This window comes from Onychostruthus taczanowskii, unplaced genomic scaffold, assembly GCF_017590055.1.
Source record: "Onychostruthus taczanowskii isolate IOZ18803 unplaced genomic scaffold, ASM1759005v1 scaffold25, whole genome shotgun sequence".
NCBI lineage: Eukaryota > Metazoa > Chordata > Aves > Passeriformes > Passeridae > Onychostruthus > Onychostruthus taczanowskii.
Genome location: NW_024499796.1, coordinates 5,559,149 through 5,580,179, shown reverse-complemented (window position 1 = coordinate 5,580,179; position 21,031 = coordinate 5,559,149). Strand labels below are relative to the sequence as shown.

Genomic DNA, 21,031 nt, shown 5'->3' with positions numbered 1-21,031 from the left:
CTTTGTACATGGGAATTTTCAGAAGCAGTTATACTTGGCTCTGAAAATAGGAAATCTAGGTTGAGTGTGAAATATCCCTGGTTTGCACAAACAGAGCTCTTACCTCACTGAATCCTGAAGCACTGGGACCTGCCTTGGCTTAACAATTCCCTAGATCCTTGTCTCCAGCTGCAGCACAGTTGCCTTAGTCCCACTTCTGTCTCTGTCTGGTGAAGACAAACTGAAAGAGTAATGATTGTGTCCTTGTTTGCATCAGATGCCTTATCTCTAAAAACCCTTCCCTTTTTGCCTAATGAGCTAACATTATGAATTTAAGACATGAAAATGTATCTTATAAAGTAGAAAAAAATAGATTACGAGGCAATGAAATCACCTTTAACTCACTGATTTTCCAGTATTGACTGTCATTAGTTAGCTGTCCCCAAAAATTATACAGGATGTACACACTGCTAAAATCTGTGGAGAGATAACCTGACTGCAGTCATTGCTATCTGACAGCTGAGAGGCAATGAAATCACCTTTAACTCACTGATTTTCCAGTATTGACTGTCATTAGTTAGCTGTCCCCAAAAATGATACAGGACGTACACACTGCTAAAATCTGTGGAGAGATAACCTGACTGCAGTCATTGGTATCTGACAGCTGATGACACTGTGCAATATGTACACAGACAACCTGAATGAGAAAAAGAAAGAAAGAAAGGAAAGAAAAGAAAGAAAGAAAATAAATATTACTACTGGCATTTATTGAGAAAACTAAGTCCTGCCTGTTTAGCATTTTGGTTAGCCCTGATGAAAGGAAAGAAAGGAAAGAAGGAAAGGGAAAGGGAAAGGGAAAGAAATTACTACTGGCATTTATGGAGAAAACTAAGTCCTGCCTGTTAAGCATTTTGGTTAGCCCTGACCTGAAACATTCAGCTGACATAAAGGAGATGAAAAGCTGAATATTTATTATATAGAAAGGTATCTTTATTTTCAAAAAAGAAAAAAACATGTGCAAAGCTGTGGAGTTTGATATCATTATAAACAAGAGCTAAGAGTTGGCATCCTTAAGTTGAAAGATTGATCTTCCTTCCAATAAATCACTTGGATCATTATCAAACATCATTGTCTTGGTAGTGTTAAAATCCATTACTTGCCTGGCATACACATTTTTATGAGTGGGAAGTGGCATACAATCTTTACCAGGAGGGAATGCTGCATCTCTAGAAAATCAGTGAGAAGTGCCCATTCCTCTGCTATGCTACAACTTTAAAAATCACACTACTTACTTAGGCTTTTTGCAAAGAGTAACCTGGGTTGCAGAGATGATTTGATTTCAAGTCCAGCTTAAATTCCAAATTTCATCTACGTTCAATGACAGAATAAGATATACCCCATCAAACATTAATTATTCCTTAAAGGTAATTGACATCCAGGATCCTTCCAACACATGAGGCTGGAAAAGCCACAGCAGGTTAATTCAGCTTGCAGGGCACCTCATCCTGGGGCCATCAGCACTACCTGTACTACAAATCATGTTGGCTTTTCCACTGGCCCTTCAAAGTCTTCTCTGTGCTCTCTCAAGGTGGCAACAATCTCTTCATGTTTTTGTAGCCTGGGAATCACACATCTAAAAGATGTCTGGAAACAAAGTCAAAGTCCTTGAAGACAGTCTGCTCCTTACGGGTTAGGAGAGAAACCTCCTCAGGAGGAGTAAGGATTGGCTTTTGGGAAGTGAACTCTTCATCGAAGTTGCTGATGTCGGTTGGATCTCTTAGAGTGGGCACAAAGGGGGGCTTCAGCCTCCTGGCAAACAAGGCATTCCAATCAATTCCCTGTAAGAAAAGGACAGCAACAGGCCATATTGACACCAAGATTATTTATGAAATGCGAAAGTCGGAGGGAGAACTGAAGCCTCCCTTACGGATCACTTGCAAACCTGTCTTATTTCTACTAATTAAAAAAAGAGAGAGAACTGAAAAAAGGCCCAAAACAAACAGCACAGGAGGTAGTGCAGAGATTCCATGCAGTGTATTTTAAAGCTACAGCTGTATTTAGGAGGGACAAAACTGCAGCTCAGCCTTGGCCAGGTGGATCTGTGGATCCCAGCAATTTGTGACATCCAAGTTCTTTTCTTGCTCCAGTGCAAAGCCACACAAGTGTTATAAGGCTAAAAACTTTTGGACAGATGAGTAATAATGAGGAGGGATGGCAACAGCTTTGCCTGGAACAAACACATGCCCCTGACACAAAGCAATTTAACCTCCATTTCTCTTAAGAGTCATGTGTATCCTGCAAATGCAGGTGATCAAACAGACCGACTGATAATCATTGTCATCACTAGATAACATCTTTGATGCTGCAGTTTAATTTTAAAAGGAATATTTGTTCATGTCTCTAAAGTTAAGTATAATTGTACATAGAAGCAGCACAATCAGAAATAAACTGACTCTGGAAGCATAAAGATCCCAGAAAACAGACTTGGGGGATGTGACTTGAAACATATATTCCTAAATGGAGGAATGAGGTACAACAGAAACTATCATTAAGATCTCCCTGATAACAAAGGGAAATAAGCCTCAACACCAACAGAGAGCAAATCACTGTCTGCTCAAACACAAGAAACAAGGGAGAGGTATAAATCAAGTTCCTACCTTAAAAAAGGGCTGAATTTTAATCTCTTCTGCATCTTTTTCCCCTGCTCCCAGTCTACGCTCTGGACATTTACGAAGTAGCTGCAGAGATATCAGTTCAAAATTAAACAATGGGAACCAGAATGGACAGAAATAACGTTCCAGAGAGAAAAACAAAAGAAAGGAGGTGGCCTGATCCCTCGGTGTTTCCTCATTCTCACTTTGCACCAAGGTCATAATGTGCCAGGAATAACTCAGACCTAGTTTCTTGTAAACAATTTGCCAGCAGTGATAAGATACCTGCCATAAACTGCATGGAGCATCTCAGCTTAATTGTGCACCTTGACTAGGGGGTCACATTCAAAAACTGAATCCAGTCATCTCCACTGAATGGCTCTGACATTCCTGCCCTTGAATCAACACTTCTCTGTGCCAGACTTAGCAGGAACAGTAAGCAGCCTGCTTAGTCATCCTTACACGGAAGAACTGCATTTACATAAAGAGAAGAAAGGGAAAATACGTGCAAATTTTAAATATTTCCTCAGCCTATGTAGGCAGCTCCAGATTACACACACAAATGCTGTACAATCCTAATCAAGTCCCTCTGGATCCACTTCACAGTAAATGCAAATTCCTCAGGCTCCCAGAGACCATCAACCCTTTACCTTACGGATTATGGAAAGTGCTTCAGTTGACAGGAATCGTGGATACCGGACTTCATCATTGACAATGCTGTCAAAGACTTCTTCCTCATCATCTCCAGGGAATGGTGACTGCAATTGGGACATTGTGTTATTCAATCCACGTAGCACCCACTCCTCACTATTAAATAAGCATGAGACTAGAAGGGAGTTGTATGGATTAATTAATTACTGTTTGGCAAGCACTATGAATGGGAAAAATGTAAATAATAAATAGTTAGCTACATTTAGCAATATTTTACTTTGGCTGGTTAATGAGATCCCCTAAGGGAAGCTGGCCTTACCTCACCAACAAGCATCTCATAAATGAGCACACCCAGGCCCCACCAGTCCACTGCCCGCGTGTACGAGATGTCTGTCAGCACCTCCGGGGCCAGGAACTCAGGGGTGCCACAGAAGGTGTTTGTCCGGTCTCCAAAACCTATTCCTGCAGGAAAAGGACACTTTGGTAAAATCCAGCACAAGTTACTGAATGGATCTGAAGCAGCCTCACCTCCTGAAAGCTGTAGTTTGTCACCTGATGTTGTTAGCTGGGCAAGGGGAATTGCCAGTGAGAAGTGTGAAACCTGAGGTCCCCAATGACTCCAAATAACAAATATACAAACAATGCTAAAATAAAGAGCAAACCCAAGGAACTTCCTGCACTTCCATTGCTCATTTACTCATCTACATGTTTTATATGATCCTATATCCTGGCTTCTTTGAGCAAACAAGCACATTTAAATGCTTTCATAAGTCTCCTAAAGATTACACAACAAGGTATTCTTCTCAAATTCATCATGGTCAGACAGGTGAGGGGCTTTTTGTTGTTTGACTTTTTTGATGTTAATTTTTTAAATGGGGATTAATACAAGCTATAAACAAACACCTAAACTGATCCTGATGGCTCAATTTAAGCTTCTCCAGTTACTCACCTTCCTTACACAATCCAAAATCTGCGATTTTCACAAATCCTTCAGCATCTAAAAGGAGATTATCCAATTTCAGGTCCCTGCAAGCAAAGGAGATGAAAGAAAACAGTGGATGAAGACTAAGGATTGCCACCCAATACAGCTTTTTTGCAAGAGGCAGAAGGTAGATGTTAATAAAGAGAATAAAATCTAGATTGAGTAAAGTCTACATTTGGTTTAATCGTGCATTATTTGGAAGATTCCCCTTAATTGACTGATATTTCCCCCTAAACGAAAGGCTCAAAAAGCAGCGTGGAGCTGGCTGGGGATTATTCATCTGGAAAAGAGCTCCCACAACAGCATGACAAATTACCTTTTCCAGTGAAAAGAAAGCAGTGACTTACAGGTGCCCCCCAGAATGTATTGACATGTCACAGAGGATTAATCACCTGCAACATGCCAGATGAATAGCTTCTAGGTGACTTTCTCTACTGTGAGCACGATGAACATGCTGATAGTGCCAGGGAAAATAAAGACAGGCAGAAAGATTAGAAACCCCAGCAAGAAAGTGAGCTCCAGACACAGCTACAGGAAAAATCAACCTTCAAGTTGCTGAACTGTCTTGGGTCTCTTCTGCATTACCTATAAACAATTTTCTTCTCATGCAAGAACTGGAGCCCCAAGACTACACAGGCTGCATAAAACCTAAAAGACAGAAATAGTTATCAGGCAAAATATGAGATTCAAGTTAAAAATTTATAGTGCCTGGAGACAAGTAATTCTAGCTTACTGTGCCATATGCTCGGGAAAGACATCTTCGTGTATGCGCATCATCAGATCCCCACCTGGGGTGTATTCCATCACAAAACAGGCATGGTGAGGGGTCTGGAAACATGCAAACATGTTCACAAGGAATGGATGATCAGAAGAATTGACCACCTCAAATATTCGCTTCTCACAGTTTAAGCTGCCAGGATTCAAAGAATGAAAATGTCAGTGTTAAAGAGACTCAGCAGAAAAGCCTGTTTTGAGAAAGAGAGGGCGAAGAAGAAAATCTTTACATCTGAAGTTAGAGAAATAAAAAGTGAAGGCTAATATAATATTTATCTTATATACTTCCAAACCTTGAGTTTTAGAATATTCTTCAGGTGTCATTCTTACATAAGTTAGACACCATTCTAAGTTTCCTTATTTCTGATTTTAGTTATCCAAGTCTTAAGGTCACGTTTAACCTTAAGAGTACCACAGCCAGTTCCATGCCTGCTAACATTTGATTACAGTTGTGGTAATGTAGCCTCTGGCAACAGTGCCATCTCGAAACAAAGCTCACCTATCAATTTCATCTCTCCTAATAATGTCTTTTTTCTTCAAGGCTTTGATGGCATACAGCTTCCCAGTTGCCTTGTATTGGGCCAGCAGTACCTGAAAGACAACAGAAAAGCTGTACTTAAAGCAATCTCTTATTTCCTTATCAGATTACTTTAACTCAAATTGACATCAACTATTTCCATCCACTCCAGACAGTCATCCTCAAAACCAAACTCAAGGAACTCGAAAAACACAGCACTTCTGCTTTGCAGCAGTCCAGAAGGATGTCAGTGCAAGTTATGTCCTTCTCCCAAACAGCACTGTCACAGCTGGCCCAGTGCTTTAGGAGCACCTCAGAGTTCTCACAGAGGGAGTTATGCAAAGTTTTGGGAATGGAGCTCTTCCACTAGTGATCCTCATGAAAGAAATGGTAATGGTGTGCCTTGATTTAGCACTCTCAGGACAGCTTTCTCCAGACTTTGAAGTCACAAATCCTGAAGAATTTTGACTGTTAACAGTTACCAGCTGCTTATGTGGCTGGGCTGGGTTTGTTGTTCATATCTGCACTGCAACAGATCTCTCCTGTCCTGCAATATTTCTATTCAGACCTCCAGGCAGAGCCCCATTGTCACCACTGCCCTCCTCCACAGTGGACTTCTCTACTACCTTCCCAAAGTGGCCACGGCCCAACATAGCAATGCAGTGAAAATCCTCCAGCTGAACTGTCCTTTTCCTGCAGAAAAACAGAGAAGAGACAGTACCCAAGAGATGCATGAGCAGATATCAAAGTGTCAAGGAAAGAAGCTCTGATAGCAAAAAGGAAAGCGAACAACTGTGCCAACCACCCCTCAACCAATCCTGACAACTAAAGCTTGTGCTGCTGTTCTGCCACTTAAGAAAGAAGAAGGTAACCCTGATGTAAGGAAATTGTCTTTTGTCAACAATAGTAAACTGGTTTTTTACTTGTCCTGGGTATATTTACTGCTGTGTATCCCTGTTTTATACAAAATGTGTCTGCATAAGTGCCACAGACTAAAGTCAACTTCCTGTTTTATGCCTCCCATCATAATAAGACACCATGTACTGCAAATCAATAGAAATAGATGAGTGTGAGGCATGCCAAAAGTAGTTCTGGAATGTATTACTTAGCACACAGACACATCTAAATATACTACACCACAGCACTTCAAACACAAGGAAGCCCTTGAAGACAGCTAAATGACTTTATCTTCTACTAAATCACCTCTTACACTGCAGTGCACAGTGTACCAAGAGGCTCAGTATTTGGGTTAATGAACAGAAAAGATACAGCAGACATTTAGACAAGTGAAGTTCAGAGCAGATTTTTCATTGTATTGTCCACACTCAGCATTAAGAATTTCTTGCTGAGAAATGAAAGTACACATTGAGCAGAATTTTAGACTTCATGCTCAAAAATCTGAGCGAGCCCAGTGACTCTTTAATCTGTGACCTGAGACAGCCCATGCTATCCAGTTACCTTGGAGACGCTGGGATTGGAAATCTTGTTACAGGAGAGCTGCAAGACTTCTCCTCAACATGTAGCCTCTTCAGGCACTAGGAAGAGAAAGAAAAATACAGTGGGTCATTTCTGAAATCACCAAGTCTAACCTGAACATCCACATCCAACTTTTCTCCTCTGTCAGGATCCAGCATGACCACAGACATGTTCTTGCAGATGGTCATTGCCTTTGCTTGGACATAAGTAGCATAAAACCAGATTATCTATGAGCACACAAAACTATTCCCATGTACAATAATTTTTATAGGGTCAAATCTTTTAAAATAAACACTTTTAAAAGTCTAGGACAGAACAATTACTTCCTACAAAATGGCATCTGATGTCAAGAGTCACAATGATCAAAGGATGCAGTTTCCTCTATCACAAAAGCCAAATGAGAAAGGGTATGAACAGGTGGTAGAACAGGTCATTTTACTGCTCAAAGAAATTTCCTACTCATTCATGTCAGAAAAGTAGAGCTGCTCTTGGTTTTTCCCAGTTTCTTTAATGACAAAGAACTTCATTTGCTTCTGAAAGTCTGCTGACCCTCCTTCCCTGCTTTCTCTGTGTAGTCTGTTCTGTACTTTTGCCCTGAACTCCAATGCTGACCTACCTCCCATTTTTCTTCTCCAAGAAAAGCAAGTTATAATTTTTTTAAAAAGAGGGGGGAAAAAAATACATTCAACTCTTTTTGAAGACTCCATGCCAAAATGGTTCACTGGATTCTGAATTCCTGGAGAACAGCCAGTTAACGAGGCACCTGCCTAAACTATAGCAAATTTCTTCAGTAATAAATTAGAAGAACAGGGCTTTGAAAGAACACCAACCAGCAAAGACAGCACTCCCAATTAGCCCAGATTACCGGAGAATCTGCAGGAGACGGCGCTGATTCCTTGGAGCTGGCCACCAGAAAAAGGCGTGGAGGCTTGGGTGGTGCTTCATCAGCAAATGTAAGCTTAGCCACAGGGAAGTCACTGCATTTGTAAGACAGAATCGAAGCAGACTTTGCCTTAGGGCAGAACATTGTACACAGAAACCTTTGTATCACCTCTGCTGGGCTAGTTTGGTCCAAATCACTGGACAACAGGACTGACTCCCTGACTCACACCATAAGTCTGTGAAGTACCAACAAGACATACTCTCTCCTAAATGAATTAAAAGTTGGTTAGACTCACATTCTAACACTGGCTCTCTGATGCTATAAAATTAATGAAACACAGGTATGTAGAAATAAGTCAAGAACTTAAAGAAATCTTGATTTTAATAGCAACACAGTAACTGAGTAATTTTTTTTTTTCTTTCCTGGGTCCTTTGCATCAGTGGGAATAATCTCTTTAGAGAATAACTGATTCAATTAAAAAAAAAATATTTTGGGGAAAATTTTCTTCTATAGCACATTCAAAATCTCAGCTAAGTCCCTTCTGAGTGTTACATTACTCATGAAAGCAGAGTGCATTTTTACCACAACAGTCACATGGTGACCTTGTATAGCTCAGTTACTGTACTGGTGAAGACATTCATGAAAGCAGAGTGCATTTTTACCACAACAGTCACATGGTGACCTTGCATAGCTCAGTTACTGTACTGGTAATGAATGGAATTTTCTTTCCTTTAGAACACAGAAACTGTACATCTTTTTTTTTTAGACAGATTATTTTTTCTCATCAGTGTCTTCCTCCACCTCAGTAAGGTGCAACAGAATTTTAAGATCTACCCTACACCCATTCCAACACTCAGGACACCACTTACCTACTCAATTTGGATGCTGAATCACCATGGCTTTGTGGGGAAACTGGAGGAAAGTCTGTGTGATTGGGATCATGAAGTGGGGGACTCAGCGTGCTGATGGAACTACAGGGAGGGAGGAAACTCATCATCAGGCGACCCCAGGCTGCAACATTCATGTTCATTTGAGGAGCTCGGAGAAATTCCTTCCCTGGAGGAGTCAGAGTCAAACATCAGTAAGATTACAACACATAAATTACAGTCTCACATAGTGTTAAACTCTAGTTTTCAGCTAAACACCTGTGGGTTACCCCTAAAGGGTAGCTCACCCTTGGGAGAATGGGCTTTTCTTCAGGGAATAGATTAATAATGATGATGATCATGAAACAGATCTGCTATTTCACCTAAGTTCAGCTCCTTATAATATCATAACAATCTTCAAGTTGAAATTGAATAGAATATTAAAAATTTATTTTAATTCTCGTCAGGTTTTCTTATCTTTCAACACTACATTTTAATTATGCAGCCTGCTAACAGGAACTTTCTGAAAATGTGTTAAAAAGAGTAAAATATTTGGGATATTTTCATTATTTTTACTACTTCCTGAAAAGTATAAATAGAAAATCTCATTTATCCCCACTTCCACAAAAGCTCAGTATGTAAAGTTTCACCTTATTCGGCTTCACAAGAAAGAATTTTCAGAGAAATAAGAAAGTATGCAAGCTACTCCAGTTCATAAATCTCATAAATCTGAGATGCCAGCTCCAGAGACTTGATAGTCAGTAGCCTGTTCATGCTACAGTATTCTGTCATTCAGAGTTTTCCAGAAAACCTCCCAATATCTGTTCATCAGTAACAGCACGGCTGGTTAAATTAGTATGGTTTGAGTTCTGGATCTTCTCATAGAATCATGGAATGGTTTGGGTTGGAGGGACCTTAATGACCATCTAATTCAAGCCCCATGCCATGAGCAGGGACACCTTCCACTATCCTAGGTTGTTCCAAGCCCCATCCAACCTGGCCTTGGGCCCTTTCAGGAATGTCACAAGCACAGCGTCTCTGGTCAGCCTGTGCCTCACCACCCTCACAAGAAGAATTTCTTCCCAATATCCCATCTAATTCTGCCCTGTCAGTGGGAAGCCATTCTCTCTTTGTCCTGTCACTCCAGACTCTTGTCCAAAGTCCCTCTCCAGTTTTCTTGGAGCCTCTTTAAGGCGCTGGGAGGGGCTCCAAGGTCTGAGAGCCTTCCTGAGCTGAACAGTCCCAATTCTCTCAGCCTGTGTCCAGAGCAGAGGAGCTCCAGCCCTCTGAGCATCTTGGTGGCCCTCCTTGCTGTAAGAGGTCCACGTCCTTCTTATGCTGGAGGCCCCAGAGCTAAATAGTCTGTTAAATAACTAGCAGTGAAATCCTCCTAGCAATGTTAATTGTGAGTAGCAGCACCATGACAATACTACATTACAGATGGAGCTGCAGTCAGACTGCCTGCCCTTCATGTGACTGAACAAACTTTCACATACACAGTAATTAGAAAAAGTTTAACATCTCTCAGATTGAGTAGGACAGCAGAACCTGCTTGTGCAAACCCCTGCTCTCACCCTGGACAGTGACTTCTCCAGCACCTCACCTTTCTGTTTGGGGAAAATGCGCTTCTGTCGCTGCAGTTTTGGCTTCCTCTCAATGACAGGATTACAGAACATCACCTGTCAGAGAAGCAAAAGAGATTTGTCAGGATTATCCATTCCAATTGTAAACCCAAATTTTCACACGTCTGTTTTCTTATCAAACTCTCCATTTCTATCTGTTTGATAAATTTCGAGTCAATCCCAGACTCCAAACTTGGTTATTCCAGATTCACCCTCTTATCAGCTGCTACTTCAGCTGTGCGTTTAGAGATTGGAATTATCTTCTACCTGAAATTGAGAAAACCCCCAGAATTAAGACCAATTTATACCTCCCAAAAACTTTATCTAATTTGTGAAGCCATGCATAAAGAACATGCCCATTTGTAGAATAACAAACACAGTAGTACATGGCACAGAAGTAAAAAAAAAAAAAACACCAAAACCAAATGCCACAAACCAACCACAAAAAACAAGAAGGCAGGGAGAGGAGGCAAATTTTGTTACATGAGGTTCAGATCCTACTTTGGAATGATAACCACAGGAACTTTCATCACAACACAAAGGAGAAAATACTGCGGCTTTGAAGGGATTATCGAGATGATCTCTACATTGATGGTACTTCAAACTATTATTAGCCTCAGAAAGATGATAAAATAAGTATAGCCAGAGGGAGTTTGGATCTCTGATTCTACAGTCTCTATGATTCAATCCTGACCATTAAGCCATATGTTTAATTAAAGTGCCACCAATGAGTCATAATGAAAGCAAATAAAAACGAACGGATTTCACAGCACACACACACACACAGAGTTACAGTGGAGCAGCTGAAGAGTCACTCCAGGCTATGGCACGTGCACATCTATTCTATTGTGCTGTTCCTTATTTTCATACGGGCTATTGATGCAAGAGGGTTTCAGGTATCACTCTGCCCTTCCAGATTATTGCTCCTTCCCTTTCTTGTACTCTGGGCTGAACAACTGCTTTCAGGGCAGACACCCTAAAGAGACAGAATTCTCTGAGAAAGAAACAAAGCTTACATTTATACCTCTGCAAAAAGCATTCCTTGTGGCTCCAGCGAGAGGCACATCCCATGACGTTCATTATCAAGAAAATCATCCAAACGTAAAAACTTCACTGCACAGAGTTCTCTCCAATCTCTCCAATAAATTGCAATTTCTAGCTCACGAGACTGGTGGAATGGGTGAATGGTAGGGGAGAAAACAAAGGCAGAAGAATTACATACTGCTTCATGCTCTAGAAATGGAACATGTATTTTTTAAAAAAAAAGTAAAATCAGTAAACTAAAGAGTATGCATAAAATACTTCTTTAGTGCTTCTGTTCCCTGCTTTTGATGTTTTTAGATCTTCTTAGCTACAGACCCTCTTAGAGGTTGCTGTCTTGACTCCCCATTTAGAAATCCCTAAGAGCCACTTTGCTGATAAGATGAAATAAAACTACTCAGATAAGGAGAGAAGGACAGCAGATGCTGTTCAAGCTGAATCTCTGGCAGTGATGCTCTCCCTTCAGGGGAAGGCCGAGCTAACAGGCAAATCAAAGGACATGGGGACAGCAGCAATACAAGGTTGAGCTAAGTGGAATGACAGCTAAACAAGCAAATCAGGTAAGGTTAAATGGAAAATTAAACAGCACATGAATCTGAGGCAGACTTACCCGGTCCAGCTCAATGACAAAGCTCTGGTCCCACGCCTGGTTATTAACTGGTCCCCAGTTTGTTTGGCCAACCACTTTATTGTCCACTTTGAGCACAGCAAGGACCTCATCTGGACAAAGGAGGAAACATGGATTATAACGTTTAATGTCTCATGCTGAAGGTGGACATCCCAACCAATTTCCAGGAGAGTCCTAGGAGGACCAGGCATAATGCAATTCATTCTCTCTCTTAGTTTTGCAGAAAATGGGTTTCTTATAACAACACCTGTCCCAGGCTGAGCCAGTGAGAAGCCCCCTTGCTCTGATATGCCACCAGCAGGTCAACAGGGAACACTGTACTCACTACTTGGCTCTTCATTCCGGTATTTTCCTGCAACACCACGGCCATGGATGCCCAGACCAACTCGTGTCCGGGAAAGGGACCTCAAATCACTCGGGCTGCCACAGATGGGAGAAGAACTTGTCATTCGGGAACGTCCTGGAACATTTTCCAATAGATCCTGACACCCCATCAGTCTCACTTCCAGTGTTCCTGAGGAATTTTAGGAGAATAAAGAATATTATTATGTCAAAGATAAAGTGATTCCAGTCAGCCTGACCTCAAAGAGGTCCCAGAATTTCTCAGATTCATGATTTCTTGGTTAATAGCTTAAATTGACTTGAGATTATTAAGACTGCAAATCTGTATGCTCAGAAAGTTCTGCCTGACCTAGAAGTCCAGCTCCTAGAAAATCCAATGTCCATATGACAACAATGAGAACAAATAGAATTCATTTTTCTCTCTGTCCTCCTCACAACAACAGGTGATGCAGGATCCCTTTACCTGTAAGGGCTGTAGGTTTGATGACTGAAGTGGGTTGGATGCTGCCATGCCGGGCTCCCAGGGAGGAAGTGTTTACCAGCTCCTGTTTGATGAGTGCTCTTTTTGGGTGATCAGGAGAAAGCTCACTGAGCTGACGTTCCAGGGAGAAGCGCAGCAGATCAATCTTCTGAGAGGACTCTTGCAAACGACCCTGAGCCTACCAGCGTGAAGGAGAACAGAAAGCAGGCAGAAATTTTCCATGTAAAGCCATGTAGACCAGGTATCATGAACAAGAGTAAGCTTAAAAAAAAAAAAAACCCTAGAAGACAACATCTTGGTAATACAGGACAAAGATAAAATATTTTCCCATAGAGCTTGAATGCCCGCCAGTGTCACTTCTGATGTTCCTGAGAAATGTCACCAAAGCAAGGAATGCTATCCCTAGAAGGGGAAGTGATCCCAGTCTGCCTCGACAGAGAGACAGGAAATTCCTAAATTAGTAACTTAGTTAACCCTGCTCGTTCATGCTAAATCACTAATGCGGAGGCATGAAACCACCCTCTCAAGAAGGCCTGAGCAATGTCTGCTTACCTCAGCCAAAAACTTGCGATCCTGTACCCGACTCCCTCCCAGGATCTTCAGCACATTTTTCGCCCCCTCCGCTACAGCAGCTTCAATGCGCAGGTGATGCCTCAGCTCCTCGATCCGCAGCTCCAAAGCACTGATGGTGGTCCCCATCCTCACTGGCCATTTGGGAGGTAAAACACAGCAAGGATGAAAATCAACCGAGTACTGTGGATCTTAGGGCTCTGTCTGCATCTGTTGTGGGCTGCATCAGCTACTTGAAGCATGTTACCTGCTGGATCCACTGTATCTTCCATCCCTCCTGCTGACTGAGATACTTTCACGATGTGCATGCGGATTATTTCAATCTTTGTCTTGCTGTCCTGAAGCATCTGCTGAGCTGTAGCCAACAGCTTCCGCTCCTGCCAAAAGGAATCAGATGCAGAGAGAGAACCACGATCACTAAAAATTGGTGATGATGATGATGTGCTTGGATAAGAGGGTGAGGTGGTGCTTGCATGAAGGGTCATAACTGACTCTGAAATGGAATACACAAGTGGTTATGTAAAAGAGGCACCACTGAGGATCAAGGACTCTGAGATCACTATCTCCATTTGCAGAGGGAAAGGACAGGTCAAGGACGTGCCCAGTTAATACCAAATCCTGCAGTCACTGAGACTCCTTGTTCCCTGGTTAACTGCACTTACAGTGTTCTGTAAGCAGAGCAGAGGTTTTGAACAAACAAAAATATCACAGCCCTCTTACACTGCTGGTCTTATTGAATTAAGCTTCATAATAAGCTTGGATTTGAAATGTTTTAAATTATCTTTTGACTTTTAAATACGATTATGCCAAACTCAAAAAATGAGATGAATACGAATCCACTAAAACTCTGAAAATTTTTCTCACATAAAGAGATGCCACATGCTGTGCTTTATCCTAAACAACTCAGTGATATGAAAACATCACACCAACTCACTCAGTTACAACACCAATGCTTCCTTAGCTTTCTTTCTTTCCTCATCAGTGACTTAATGTACCTCTCATACCACCCTTATGTGCTGTCATGAAGCTGAGACTCAAAGTACAGAGCTAGGATTCAGGTAAGCAATCTTCCTCATCAGTGACTTAATGTACCTCTCATACCACCCTTATGTGCTGTCATTAAGCTGAGACTCAAATACAGAGCTAGGATTCGGGTAAGCAATATTTGCAAATTAATTTCTCTCCCAAATTAATTATCAGAGAGAGATTTGTGAGCAGACTTAAAATACAAATTATGATCCAGTAATCCATGCTCCCAAATGGCTCTTTATTCCTGCTTACCTTTGATGTTGAATACATTTGGATCATGTTCTCAGCTCCTTGTTTCACTTTCATTTCAACATGCAGCTGCTTTTTCAAAGCTTCAATCTTCCTTGCCAGGGGGTCTGGGTTTCTTTCCCAGAGACAGGGATCTGGAGATACAGATCCATCTGCACAAACAACACAATCAATATCATTAGTCATCTTGTCTCGTTTCATTTCACCAGGTTACAGATGGGTGACTCTGCAAAGGAAAGGTAGGCTATAAAATAAGGTACAAAAAGGTCAGTACAAAACTGATTGGGAAATACTTTCAAAGGAAGCTCAAACTCATATCGGTAAATATTTCTTAATTTACCAGTGAACCCGTCCTAACAAGCACTTTTCCAATTTTATACTCATTATCCCATAAAATACTTGGATGTTGAACTGCCCAGAAATTCTATTCAAATCTCTTAAATTTGACCTACAGTCTGTTTCTGAATATTGCCCATGCCCACCACTCTCAGCTGGTTTTCTCCCTACACCTCCTTTCACCTTTATAGCACCATTCTGAACTTTTTATACCACAGATAATTTGATCAGCTAAATACCAAGAAGCTCCCACTACTCGTGAGCCCTCAATAGAAGACTAAATCAATTCAATATCTCTAGAGATTGAAGCACTCTAAGAGAATGTTCCAGTCAATCATGACCCAAGAACTACCTGTCGTACTCTTCTCTTTGTCTGGTATCAAAATCCTTGCATTGAGCTCCTGAAGCTCCCAGTGCAGCTGCTCCAGTTTTCGGTTGGAAGACTTCAGCACGTGCTCGATGTGAGCAAGGTTCTTTCTGTCTGTTGTCGCTTTGCGCAGGTTTTCTGCTCCCTCTTTAATCTTCAGTTCCTTCTGTATAGCCCGGCGAAGCAGCTCCTTCTCACCCTCCAGTTTCTGCTGGAAGCTTGGATCCATTAAGTTCACGTCATTGCCCAGCTGCAAGAGAGAGCTGCCCTGCAGCCCAAGAGCATTGAGCAAGAGCATTTCAGAGAGAACACTGTCCAACCATTTTCATGACACTGCAGCAATATCCTCATTAGATTCCACTCCTTCATTTCATTCAGAAATTCTGAAGTCAATCTTTTCACAAATTGTTCAAGAAGACAAACCTACATTTCAATTGCAGAGGACAGAATACAACTTTGATCTTAAAAAGCCTTAATTTAATTTTAAACCACAATGGAGAAAAACCTTCATTTTACTCATCCCCTTGTTATTTAATGTCTACACACATCTTTGTTCTTCAAGAATCAAAGCTCAGCCAATATTTGCTCTTATTCTGATCAACATTACCTTTTACCAGTTTGATGTTTTAGCTACAGATTTTTATCTGATTATGCCTTGATGCTGACTGCTCAAAGACACATCTCAGCTAATCCGTTAGAGCTTTCAGGAATGCCACAAGCATGTGTTAACCCTCAGCTGTTGTCCCTGAAGAAGAAAAACGCAAGCCCTACAGCTGTTTCTACAAATGAACAAGCAAAAGAATAAGCTTGACTGTCTGCTGTGTCTGAAAAGGTGAGCAGGCTTATGTCTCAATCTCTGTTCTCTAAAGGCCATGTTAAACACTGATTATTTTGAGTAGCATTAGTGGCATTCACTCTTGTCCTTGTTTTACATAATTTCAAATACCACTTGTTCTAGTGAGATATGGCTCAGCAACAGCTCTGGACAGAGCTGCTCTGTCACAGACTCTGGAATACCCAGTTTGGGCAAAGCAGAGGTTTATCACACTGCCCAAATAAACACTGGATTCAGACAGGAGCTGCAAAGCTTCCCTAAGGGTGCTACCCAACACCAGAACACATCCAAGCAAGAGCTTGTGCTTCTCTCTTCAACAGGAAGAGCAGCTTTAAGGCATCCAAAGCAATGAATAATGCATTCATAACCTCACATTAATGACTCACACCCATGGCTTAAATGCAAAAGTGGTCAAGAACTGCTACAGTAACTGGCTTAACATCACAGAGCACATCAGTGCCTAAAGACAGGGCTCGGGAATCCCGACTTGTTTTCACACTCTGTCACTGGTTGACCACATTTCCAACAACAAACCACGCTGGCTTTGTGTTACTCATGTACATTAATACACTTCCAGAGTGTGCTGTGCATCCAAAGCCTCCTGCAGAAACAACTATTAATCAAAGACTCAACCAAACATCCTTGATTAGTTTTTGCTACAATTTCACTCCAATAGCACAAAGAAAAAAGGGAAAAAAAATCCATTTGAAAAGTTGGCCTAAATCCAAGCTTTGGCCACAATAGCCAAAATAGGAGTTGTTCAGATTGGTAGCAAAACAAAAAGGTTCAGACTAACATCCTGATTTCAGGAAGTTCTCGCCCAATTAGTAAAGCCAGGAACTAAGCCAGAGCTTTGAAAGACATCCAAAGTTTTGTGAGGAAGAATTTGAATCATGGAGTTCCTGAGTCACAGGCAACCTTTACCAGCCCTAAATTGGAAAATCAAAAAGCTCTTTATGCAGTCTGTAGCAAGTTACTGAAAGGAGTTTGATGGTTAAAATTCTCATTTAAATAACTAATAAAAGCACATAGATTCATCTTCTGTCCAAATTATGCTAATGGGTGTAAGAATTTCCCCCCTCTGGATCCACTCAGAGTAAGGGAATGAGCAGTGGTACAAGAGTAATACCAATAAAAGGTGCTGAATATAAAGCTCTGGGTATTGATTCAGAGAACAGGTAGAGTCTTGGCAGTTCTCAGGTCAATTTTCCTCTACATCAGTCTCTGCCAAAAACTAATCTGACTATCAGTTAATGCACCAGGCTAAATTTCTATATTTAGAATGTAACATGTTTCACTTCCTCATCTTCCCCTCTGCGGATCAGAGGGTGCCATAACACAAACATTGTTTGCACCAGGAAGACAAAACACTCCATTTTTGAGAAGCACAGGAAAGACAAATTTGCATTTGGGTTAAGCTATTTTGCCTTCTGGCTCAGGAATTTTGGTGGGGCGTCAGGACACTGCCACAGCCTGTGCTGCAGCTGTTCTTGGGTTCCCTGGAAAGGTCTCCAACACAATCCCAAAATGCATTTACAGCTTGCACAGAAATACCCAAAGTAGCTGAAATTGGCTTGCTTTTGGCACTTGTAGTGGGGATGCTGGAGCTCACCCAGAGCTTCTGCCAGGCTCGTGTCATACCCAAGTGCCCAGACTGCTTTCTAACTAGCAAAACTTTCAGCAGTATGAGTTACACTTAATCCTCTGGATTGCAGCCAGGGAGATCTCATCCCATCAATTATGCCCAGCTTGGAAATGAGTTTCACCTGCACAAAGCCCAGAGCAGTCCTAGCCTTTACACTTTCACCGCTAACACAGAAATTGATTTATAATTTGATTTAATAAGCCAGTGGTGAGGCTGCCATCCTCCCTGCAGCCCAAACATTCCCAGGACATCTTAAATCCCATCTTTCACAGCAACTTTGTGCTGTAGGGATGAGACCCACGTTGGGGAGCCTCATGCCAGCTACATTCATGTTTTACAAGAAAAAGTCACGGCTAACTTAGGAAAAAGACACTTTTGGTCCTGCCTGGAGCCGTCCCAATCCCAAGGCTGAGGGTGGGAAGCAGCGAGCCCAGGAAGCAGCGGGATGGGAAGAACCCGGGCGGGCGGCAGCCGGCGCTCTTTGTGTCAGTCTCTCTGTCCCTTCTTTCCCAGATTAGGCTTGAAACTTTCGTCTCAAGGGAAGAGGGCAGAACATCTCCCCCTCTCCGGGGAGCTTGTTCCAGACACGAATGTTTTCCCAGCACGGAGCCCGGCTGCCCTCCCGGCCCCGCGCCAGCCCCAGCAGCCGCCTCGCCCCCAACACCTCCTCGACGCCGAGAGATTTCCTCAGCAGGCACCAACTTGGCCCGAACCCCATTTCCCTGAGGCGAAAAGGGGCATTTTTAGGGGATCCCACCAGCTTCCCACACCCTCTCCCACCTCCTTGGGGCGCAGCCATGCGAGCGGAGGGGGAGCGGCGCGAAGCCCCTCACCACAGCCGCCTCTGCGGGGGCTCCCGGCGGGGCGGGACACAGAATTTTCCCGGCGGGGATGGATGCAGGGACCCCCAGAGGACACAGGGACCCCCAGAAGATACAGGGACCCCCAGAAGACACAGGGACCCCCAGAGGGCGCCGGGCCGCCGTGCTTTCCCGGCGGGGGCACGGATGGAGGGACCTCCGAAGGGCGGAGCGGGGTGCGGTGCTTTCCCGGCGGGGCAGGGATGGAGGGACCTGCAAAGTGTACAGGGAACCCCAAAGGGCACAGGGAACCCCAAAGGGCGCGGGGACCGCCTTCCCCCAAGGCGCTGCTCGGCCCGCTGCCAACCCCGAGCCCTCAGCGCTCACCTGCGGGGTCGCCATTGCCGCCATTGCTCCGCCCGGACCGGCACTTTTCAAACTCGGCGGTCCCGGGGCCGCCGCCAGCGCCCTCTCGCGGGGGCGGCCCGGGGGAGCTGCCGGCGGGCGGCCCTCGGGAGCGGGACGAGGAGCGGGAGCCGCCCTTCCCCACACGGCCCCGGGGCAGCCGCCGCTCCGGCCCCCGGCTGAGGAGGTGCCGCCGCCTCCGCCCGCCCCGAGGGGAAACGCGCGGTCGAGGTCCGGTGAGGCGGCGGGAAGGAGCGAGGACGCCGCGGGCGCGGAGGTAGCGGACATCGCCCGCCGGGGAAGGAGAGGCTGGAGAGAGGCTGGAGGGGTCGGTGCCCGCGGTGGCACAGAGGCTGCGGGTCCGTGCCGAAGGGAGGGGACGGCAGGCACAGTGGCGGATCCCCGCTCCGCCCCTCTGGAAGCCCCGAGCAGAAAGGCCCGCGGGTGGCCCCAGCCGGGCCCTTGGCGCTGCGGCCATCGGGTGGTTCCCAGTTTCAGTTCTCCACAGGGGCTCGTGACCGGCGCTTGTTCGAAGGGGAACCAGCGAAGTGCAGCTCTGCTTGCGACGGGATCCCTGCATCCTTTCCCTGGAACGGGGCGGTGCTGGGCTCTGGGGAAGTTTTCCCCTTCACACGCAGATTCTGCTGAACATTTGAGTGAAAAAACGTCCCATGTGCATTGGCGAGGCCGGTAACAATCCCCTAGCTACCGCAGTGAAAAAACACCGTGCTGTAGTAGTGCCACAGTATCACACAGAACCGATAGTGTGTCACAGGCCCAGTGCTTTAAACAAAATATAAATATACTTCTTGTTTTCAGGTGTTTAAAGATGCTCCTCAGCAGTATTACACAATGTTACTATCCTACTAATATGCTTTTCAATCATGGAGCAGTGCACAACTGTGAATCAGAAGGCATTTGGAAGTGATAGTATTCTCACGTACAAATTTAAAAATACAGTAATAAACAGAAGTGTGTTCCTTTTACTTAATTAGAAAAATTTTTCTAGCCTAAACATTTTGTAAGTGATTTACAACAGAGTAATTAATAAAAGGAACTCAAAATTTAAAAATTTGAACCTAGCTTAATTGACTTGAATTAATAAAGCCTTAAACTAATACAAAGCCTTTGAATATGCCCCTGTTGTTAATAAAGCAAGTGCATTTGATTAATATAAACCCTTCAGAAACCTGATGCTATTTAGAACATGGTCCAGGCTCTATTTAGTGTTTAAAGCAGTTATTTTAATTTGACTGCTCATTCAGTGGAAATACTGGAAGGGGGAAAAATCAAACTATCAAGCGTAGACTGAGTTCCAGAGGAGCAGGGATGCCTCCACACCTGCAGCAGATCCGTCCCAGCAGTCGGGATCAAGGCTGTGTTTGGCTGTCACTGGGGATGTTCCCCTCGGGGCTCTGGGCTGGTCCTTTGCCCACCACGCACTCGGGGCTCCTACAGCAGCTTCCCCCTCTTTCCTTCAGGTCTCAGACCCTCCAGGGGAGGCAGAGGAAGGGCAAGGGCCATCAGGGATGCTGGGGAGCTGGAGTTGCCCAGCCTGGAGGGAAAGGGCTGGCTCTCATCTCCCGGCTGACCCCAGAAGCTGCGTCCCTGGCTACCCAGCATCCCAGCCCCCTTCCCCGGGCACGGCTCAGCTGCGTCCCGCAAACCCTGCGGAGAGAGGGGGCCGGTACGTGGGATCAGCAGCGCCTGCCCATGCGGCAGCCCCCTGTCCCGCGGGAAGGTAAGTGTCACACTGGGAGCACGCTGTGCCCCTCCAGCCCTTCCAGGATCCCGCAGGGCAGCAGCCCTGGTGCCGGGGATGATCCAGCAGCCGGCAAAGGGCGGTGGCAGCGGCCCGGGAGCTGTGCGGACTCTTTGGGGGTTCCCGGAGCAGGGCGGGGG

General features: G+C 44.1%; 1 protein-coding gene across 2 annotated transcripts; it reads right to left on the bottom strand.

Annotated features, from left to right (window-relative positions):
• Window positions 1-805: 805 nt before the first annotated feature.
• PKN3 (protein kinase N3) lies at window positions 806-19,649 on the bottom strand. Of its 2 annotated transcripts, XM_041406720.1 has the most exons (22): window positions 19,112-19,649; window positions 15,430-15,712; window positions 14,745-14,893; window positions 13,711-13,840; window positions 13,446-13,597; window positions 12,876-13,071; window positions 12,396-12,584; window positions 12,053-12,162; window positions 11,426-11,569; window positions 10,383-10,458; window positions 8,783-8,969; window positions 7,896-8,007; window positions 7,013-7,089; window positions 6,181-6,247; window positions 5,537-5,628; window positions 4,997-5,173; window positions 4,849-4,911; window positions 4,231-4,307; window positions 3,601-3,743; window positions 3,281-3,388; window positions 2,637-2,717; window positions 806-1,817 (listed from the first exon to the last, which is right to left on the bottom strand). In XM_041406720.1, the coding sequence occupies exons 1-22, from the start codon at window positions 19,415-19,417 to the stop codon at window positions 1,605-1,607; spliced, it is 3,132 nt and encodes a 1,043-aa protein (XP_041262654.1). In that variant the 5' UTR covers window positions 19,418-19,649; the 3' UTR covers window positions 806-1,604. The 2 variants fall into 2 exon arrangements, with proteins under 2 accessions (XP_041262654.1, XP_041262655.1); XM_041406721.1 differs by lacking the exons at window positions 806-1,817; window positions 2,637-2,717; window positions 3,281-3,388; window positions 3,601-3,743 and adding an exon at window positions 4,656-4,717 and having other exon boundaries at window positions 4,273-4,307.
• Between the last annotated feature and the right edge of the window lie 1,382 nt (window positions 19,650-21,031).

Excerpts from the sequence above, each read along its gene's own strand:
- PKN3 (XM_041406720.1), bottom strand. The coding sequence starts at position 19,417 with ATGTCCGCTACCTCCGCGCCCGCGGCGTCCTCGCTCCTTCCCGCCGCC. Across the intron at positions 13,598-13,710 it reads AGATACAGTGGATCCAGCAG|TGAGGATGGGGACCACCATC; the intron begins GTAACATGCTTC and ends CCAAATGGCCAG. Across the intron at positions 5,174-5,536 it reads AGGAGAGATGAAATTGATAG|CTTAAACTGTGAGAAGCGAA; the intron begins GTGAGCTTTGTT and ends GAATCCTGGCAG.